This window comes from Vulpes vulpes, chromosome 3 (genome assembly GCF_048418805.1).
Source record: "Vulpes vulpes isolate BD-2025 chromosome 3, VulVul3, whole genome shotgun sequence".
NCBI lineage: Eukaryota > Metazoa > Chordata > Mammalia > Carnivora > Canidae > Vulpes > Vulpes vulpes.
In genome coordinates this window covers 39840001-39847639 of record NC_132782.1, presented here as the reverse complement: position 1 = coordinate 39847639, position 7639 = coordinate 39840001, and the positions used below count along the sequence as shown (strand labels likewise).

The 7639-nt window shown below is 46.8% G+C and overlaps 1 protein-coding gene across 1 annotated transcript; it reads right to left on the bottom strand.

Annotated features, from left to right (window-relative positions):
- Window positions 1–5206: 5206 nt before the first annotated feature.
- ACTRT3 (actin related protein T3) lies at window positions 5207–7177 on the bottom strand. The gene is made up of 2 exons (XM_026007698.1): window positions 6978–7177; window positions 5207–6125 (listed from the first exon to the last, which is right to left on the bottom strand). The coding sequence occupies exons 1-2, from the start codon at window positions 7175–7177 to the stop codon at window positions 5207–5209; spliced, it is 1119 nt and encodes a 372-aa protein (XP_025863483.1).
- Between the last annotated feature and the right edge of the window lie 462 nt (window positions 7178–7639).

Below are 7639 nucleotides of genomic sequence, written 5' to 3'. Positions count from 1 at the left end.
GGATCCCTGCATGGGGCCTGCTTCTCCCTCTGCCTGTGTCTCTCATGAATAAAATCTAAAAAAAACAAAACAAAACAAAACAAAAACAGAAAAATCAGAACTCTTAACTCCATTTGGTGGCCCAACCTGCGTTCTTTCTACAAAAACCACGGTGACTGGGGAAAATTCCTTTCCTTCTTAGAGAACATTACCAGCGACAGCAAATTCCAGAACCCCCCCCCCCCCCCCCAACTGTAATGGGGCTAAGAATTGTGTGAACGACCCTGAGGGGCCTGTTTTAGGTAATGGGCTTGAGTTGGTGCATTCACAGACCTGCCCACGATCCTCGGGACCCTTTCCACTGCCAGGTCAGGTCAGGTCTCACCCTGAGAATTTCCCTTTATCCCGCAAGCTGCTGCCTACTAATCTCTGCCAGCAACTGCCCCCCCCTCCCCCATATCCGTTTTTAAGGAGGTGAAGACGCTGATTTGGGTTGAACTCAATACATAAACCTGCGGACTAGGTTTTGGGGATGCGAGAAGGGTCTGTAGGTCGTTTCCTTTAACCTAGTGGGCCATCAGCTTTCCCGGTCTTTTCTGCAAGAAAACCAGATCCAATGGGGGGAGTTTGGAGGGGAGGGGATACATTTCTTTGTAAACCTCCCTTCGGCGTGGTCACCACTTGGACCTTTTTGCATCCGAAGGCAGAGAGGCCAAGTACATTAAAAAAAAAAAAAAAAAAAAAAAGAAAAAAAAGCAACCACCCTGAAAGGAACACAACTTTTCACTGTTTTGAGAACACACACTCGTTCTAGTGAACAAATACGAGCTAACGACCAGGCACCCGGCTGAGAAATGGAAATTCTACCTTGGCAAAGGCAAAAAAATCCCGAAAAACCTCAACGAAATCTGCAAGATAAAAAAAAGGTGGGGGGAGGGAGGAGGGAGGCCTGGGCCTGCAGGGCTTCCCCCCCCGCCCCCGTGCAGACCCGCAGGCGCCCCCCGCCCCGGGGAGGGGCCGCCCCGCCGCCCCCCTGCAGCGCCCCCCGCGCGGCGCGTGTGCGAGCCCGGTCCCGGGTGCGAGTCCCACAGCTCAGGGAGACGCACCGCGCGCGGAGACCCGCTCCGTTGCTCTCCCTGCGGCCCGAGCCCCGCCCTGCGGCCCCCAGGCGACCCGCGGCTGACAGAGCCCAACTCTTCGCGACGGCAGTGGGCGCCTCCGGAGAAGCCCCGGGCCGGCCGCGGCCTCCGGGCGGGACGCGGGGGGCTGAGCGGGCGAGCGGCCGCAGGCTCCCGGGAGGGGCGAGCGAGCCAGCGGCTGACATTTTTTGTTGTTGGCTGCAGACCCGGACGGTGGACGGCGGTGGGCCGAGGCTTTTCCGCCCGCTGAAAGTCAGCGAGAAAAACAGCGCGCGGGGAACAAAAGCGCGGCGCCCACGCCCTGCTCAGTTAGGGTTAGACGGAGGCCGGCCGCCGCCTCTCCCGGGCCCACCCTCCGCGACCTCGGCCGCCGCCGCCCGCCGCCGCCGCTTATAAAGGGCGCGCCCGCCGCCGCCGCTCATTGGCCGAAGCCGTCATCTCGGCTCTCGCGAGAGCCGGCTTCCGCCCCTTTCTCCACCCCCCTCCCTCTCCAGCCCCATAGTTCTACTTCCGGCCGTGAGGACCCTGCGCCGCCTCCTCCTCCACGTTCCTTAAGTAAAATGTTAGGTCTTTTTTTTTCTTTTTTCTTTTTCTTTTTTTCCCTTTCTTCTTTTTTCTTTTTCTTTTTTTCTTTCTTCTTTTTTCTTTTTCTTTTTTTTTCTTTCTTCTTTTTTCTTTTTCTTTTCTTTCTTTTCCTTTTCCTTTTTTCTTTTCCTTTTTTTCTTTTTCTTTTTTTTCCTTTTTTTTCTTTTCCTTTTCCTTTTTTCTTTCTTTTCCTTTTTTCTTTTTCTTTTTCTTCTTTTTTTCTTTTCTTTCTTTTCCTTTTCCTTTTTTTCTTTTCCTTTTTTTCTTTTTCTTTTTCTTTTCCTTTTTTCCGTTTTTCTTTTTCTTTTTTCTTTTCATTTTCCTTTTTTCTTTCTTTTCCTTTTTTTCTTTTTCTTTTTTCTTTTTCTTTTCTTTCCCTTTTCCTTTTTTCTTTCTTTTTCTTTTCCTTTTCCTTTTCTTTTTTCTTTTTCTTCTTTTTGTCTTTTCCTTTTTCTTTTCTTTTTTCTTTTTATTTTCTTTCTTTCTTTCTTTCTTTCTTTCTTTCTTTCTTTATTTATTTATTTATTTATTTTAGGGGAAGGAGCTAAGGTTACTCTGAAAGTGCAAACTAACTTGCACAGCTGCGCGGCTCTGTTTTCCACCAACGCCGCGCTTGACCGCCTTTAAAAAAATGGGAGTTCGCCAAAAAAAAAATTCTTCGGGCCCGGGAAGCCGAACGGTGATTCTCAAGGCGCATCGCAGTTGGTAGCGACCTTTAAGGAAACTCGACGGCAGCCTGGGGGGCCCAGCGGTTCTGCGCCTGCTTTCGGCCCAGGACGTGACCCGGGGTCGTGGGATCGAGTCCCGCGTCGGGCTCCCTGCGTGGGGCCTGCTTCTCCCTCTGTCTGGGTCTCTGTGTCTCTCATGAATAAGTAAAATCTTTAAAAAGAAAATAAAAAAAAAAATAAAGAAAATCAATTCCCCAACAGCTTCAACTAAACCAGAGTATTGGCTCTGCTGGTTGGCCTCCCTTGGGAGTTTCCACCCCTGCTCCCTGCTCGTTAGGATATGGCTCTTCCACTTCCCCTTGAACGGAGGATAGGTTTTATTAAGCATAACTACTTCATTCTGATTTTTTTAAAAACATTTTTAACATTTATTGAGGATTATTGCCCAAATCTGCCCATATCCTAATGGTTACAAACTTTCTAACTCTACTACTCCTTCCAGTACGTTAGAGAGGGGAAAAATCTCATCATCTCCAAATCCACAACAACAAAACGTTGGAAACTGCCCCAAGAACACAAGTAAAAAAAAAAAAAAAAAGCTTTTCTAAGAACCACAGGACTATAAATTTAGGAAGGACACAAAAAATTCTCAATTCATTCTGAATTTTAACATTCAGGATTGAATCTACCTTTTATGGGGAATGAAAGCCTTTCAGTCAGTCACTGACTTTACTTTCATACTGTGGGATTAGGTTGAAAAAAAAAAGAAAAAGAACTAGCCACCATGAATTGTAGCGGCTTTCCATAAGGGCCAGTATAATAATACTGTTCACATACAACTGGCAGGTCCTAATTGTTGGATCCATGTTCCATGGGGTGAATTCTGTGGGGTTGTGGCTATTGACCCCTCAACTGAGAGAAAAGCACAATGTTAAGGGGGTTGGTTTCCGACGACTGTTGAGGGCATGGAAAATAGAAACGTTATTTTTGAATTTTATTTCCTATCCCTAGGTGACCTGAAAAGGATCGTCTATGACCCCACGGAGTCAGTACAGAATACTCTAGCTTGGTTCTTGGGTTAACTACCTACCTGAGACCAAGGTTAGGGATCCTTCACCAGCCTGACTTACCAAGCAACTTTGGGATTGCTTTAAACTTGAAGCCCTTAATCTGTTTAAATCTCAATTTCTTAATTTGTAAAATGGGAATAATACTTGACTTGCCCAGCTCTTTGGGATGGTTGAAGTTTAAACTAGATACACGTCTAAGTAGTCCTGTTTTCTTTTAGAAAATAATTCTGAAATGAAGAGTGAGTTCATGATCTCTATGATGCTTGCGGATGTAGTGAGCACAGCACCAATTGCTCACACTGCCCTCAGATAATCATTTTCTACACCCCATCCATCTAGTTTTGCTTATAATTACTAAAGTGGGAGAGTAGTACCGAGGAATGAAACGCAGCTCTTCACAAATGCTTGACTCCAGTCTACTTACTGCTGCTTGTACAATGTACCCATGATTTTTACACCATGGAGCCTATTATCTAATGTTCCCTCTGCCCGGAATGTGCTTCTGGTCAGTTCTCCATATCTACATACCTACTGGGAGTGCGCCAGAGAGAGCATCAGGGACAGGGATGGAGATGAAAAGGGAAATCCCACAATCCCTATTTCTTAGAACGTATGTAGTGCGGGAGAAAGACAAGCACATCAAAAGATAAGGCTGGATAAATCAAGTGGTCAATAGAAGTACCAGTAATACACTGTACTAGAGGACAGAATGAATTTTGGCTGGGTGGCGGAAGTAGCATCTGAGCCGGACCTATAAATTATCCAATTCTGTAACGAAAAAATAACTGTTATTTTCTTGTATTTTGAAAGTATCTTTAGGAACATTATTCCACAGTGCTTTGCATAGAGCAGATATGAAATACTTTGAGTTGTGTTAATACCACCATCATCATTAGGAACCCAGGTCATTTTACACACTTCTTCCCCCTTTCATATCTACTTAGACATCAAGATTTGTCCATTTTTTGTAATTTCCTCTTTTAATTCCTATCGCTTACCATTTTGGGTATAAGATTTGACTACTTTATATCTAAACTAATAACTTGTTAACTGATCACCAAATCTCCAAGGCCTTCCCAGTCCAATTCACAGTCCAAACTGTGATCACATTCATCTTAAGTTAATTTCCTGTGTCTTCTGTGTTTCGTTCTTTAATTGTTCCCCCTTGCCCACAGGACATTTAACACAAAGCCTTCCAGTCCAGTCCCTGGCCTTCATTCGCCTTCCTCGTCGTTGCTCTTGGTCTGCTCCCTCTGAGATCCTCATTTCAATAAAACCAGTGTATTAAGCGTGCCTTGAATATGCTTTGTTCACTCTCATCCCTAGGCCCTTGCTCATCTCCATTATGCTTTTCTGGATATCTGCCCTCTTCCTCCTCCTCTACCACACACCTATCCTAATGCCACCCCATCCATGATGGCATACATTTGCTATGCAATCTTTTCTCACAGCAACCTTCTTTTCGTAAAACTCAACAGACTTAAATCTATACTACTCATTTGGGACACATTGTACTACAAATTGCTCTTCTAACAAGGGAATTATAAAATCACCAAGGTCAAGAATAATGTTTCTTCTAGCATTTAATTTGGCTCTACTCAATATACATGTTATTTGCTTCAGCATTATTTCCCCCCATCATAGAAATGAAAGTGACGTGGACATTCCAGTAACTGAAATACTTTGTTCTCCCAGATACATATATAATATCCAGCTTTCTGTCACAAATACTCAAAACACTTTTTTCTAACCATTTTATCTATATTCAGAAGCATCTTTGGTGTACTATGTTAGGTCCAACTTCTTTAAATTCTGCCTCAGTGATCCACATGTCCTGGAAGGCAGACAGGGATGCAAGAATCGAGCCTCCCATCCACACTGATAGTTTCCTTTCTGGGGGAGCTGTAACCTGCACGGGCGTATTGGCAGGCACCATATTTGCTATATCTTTAACTAGCCGCTTGTCTAAACCAGGGAAAGAGGTTGATCCCCCAGCAAGGATAATATTGGAGAAAAACGAATTCCTCAGATCTGTATCGCATTTCATTATGCTGCTGAAACACAACTTATCGATGCCAGGAGTCTCAAGGTTCAGAAGATGTGGAGAGAAGAGGGCCTCTGGACAATGAAAGAGCTGGTTATGGAGCTTGATCATCTTCCCATCAGGTAGCTGGTAAACTTTCTCTACAGATTCAGGATTCTTGGCCATTTCCTCTTCATAGTTCATTACCACATAACAAGAGGTTTCCTTAATATCTGCAACAATCTTTCTGTCTGCAGCACTAAGCAGCATGATGCCATGGTCCTTCAACAGCATCATGAGGTAGTTGGTGAGGTCAAGGCCTGCCAGATTTAGCTGCTGGACACCATGAGGCAGACAGTACCCCTCGAAGATGGGTACACCCTGGGTAACCCCAGCACCTGAATTCAGCACATAGCCAGTTGTGAAGCCAGTGGCAAAGAGAGCCAGCACCCCCTGGATGGACATATAGAAGGCAGGAACCTGTAGATGCTCGAAAAACACTTCAGTGATCTGTTGCCGTTTCGCCAATGGGTTCAGTGCTGGCTCAGTAATCAAGACCGGGCCATCGCAGGCCTTTAGCTTCAGGTTATGATCATAGATATGCTTCCACATGATCTCCATGTCCCCCCAGGAAGTAATCAGACCGCGCTCCACTGGGTAGCTGTAGGAAAAGCAATAAAATAAATGGCAGCTTTTTATTTTATTATTTTATTAATTAATTAATTAATTTATTTATTTATTTTACAATGGTAGCTTTCAATTTCTCCGGCATCTATCCCCTTCAAGCTTGGGTTAATCCCCATATTTATTACCAATATGGTAATAAATGGGTAGTGACCATTTTATGGTAGTGACCTTTATGGGTAGTGACCACTGATCAGAAAAGGTAACTGCCAGCAAATGTTAACATAGCTACTCTCCTCTGCAATTTTTGTTGCTTTCCATTTGTCCTTCCTTTAAAAGACAATCCTTTAAATTAAAAAAAAAAGGGGGGGATTCCTGGGTGGCTCAGTGGTTTAGCGCTACCTTTGGCCTAGAGTGTGATCCTGGAGTCCCGGGAGTTGAGTCTCACATCAGGCTCCCTGCATGGAGCCCGCTTCTCCCTCTGCCTGTCTCTGCCTCTCTCTCTCTCTGTGTGTGTGTGTATGTTTCTCATGAATAAATAAATAAAATCTTTAAAAAAAATTGGGAGATCTTTACATAATAGTACAGCTTTACTATCAATTGGAGAAAATAACCTACATGAGAGGGTACTATGAATTAACTGACATTCTTAACGGACTTGTATCTTATGAACGGTAACTTTATACATTTGAGGACCTCTCTCTAGGTGCAGAGAGCAAGTAATGCTCACCCTTTAGGTGTTTAGCACCCTTGGAGACTTATGGGCTGCACCAGCCAGCTGAGGCTTTCCTGTCCCCCCACTGCCTTAGGCTCGCACCCTTGGGCGCCTTCACCTGGGCCCCCCCCCCCACACAACCCGGGGGTCCTGCCTGCTGGGAGAAGGCCATACCTAATGGACAGCGCGTTTCTCCTTTCCTGCGCCTGGTCACCCACACACACCTCCACCGCGCCCTGGGCCCCGCTGCCCTGGCCTTTGGGTCGGCCGACAATGTTGGGGTAGACGAACTGGGGCTCCCGCGACCCCGCCAGGCCGGCCTTGATCACGCCGGAGCCGTTGTCGATCACCACCGGGAGCTGGTAGTGGCTCATGCCGCCGCCGCCGCCTCCCGACGGCCGCCCTGGCTGCGCCTGCCCCGAGAGTGAGCAGGCCGCGGGGCCTAGAACGCCGCGTCAACGGGCCGCGGGGCCTAGAACGCCGCGTCACAGAGGCCCAGGCCTGACCCCGCGAGGCCCGCCCGGCAGGTGCAGGTGCGGCCCGCTGGTTCTCCCGAGCGCTGCCAGCCTGATCGCCTCCCACGAGGGCTGGGCCACGTGCCACCCCCTGGAATCCGGGGATACCAGGATCAGGGAAACCCAACTTTCTTCTCTGAAGACACACATCTAACCCTTTACAAGGAGCTTTGCCTCATGCCTCGATGGGGCGTGCCAAGCAGTTTGCTTTTCCAAATCCTTTGCATCCTGGCTAATAGGTACCTGTCCAGGGGCCTGCCCAGAGGCTCTGGAGTGTGCCCTTGAAGCTAGGAAAAGCTGGGCAGATTTGAAGGAGGAAAG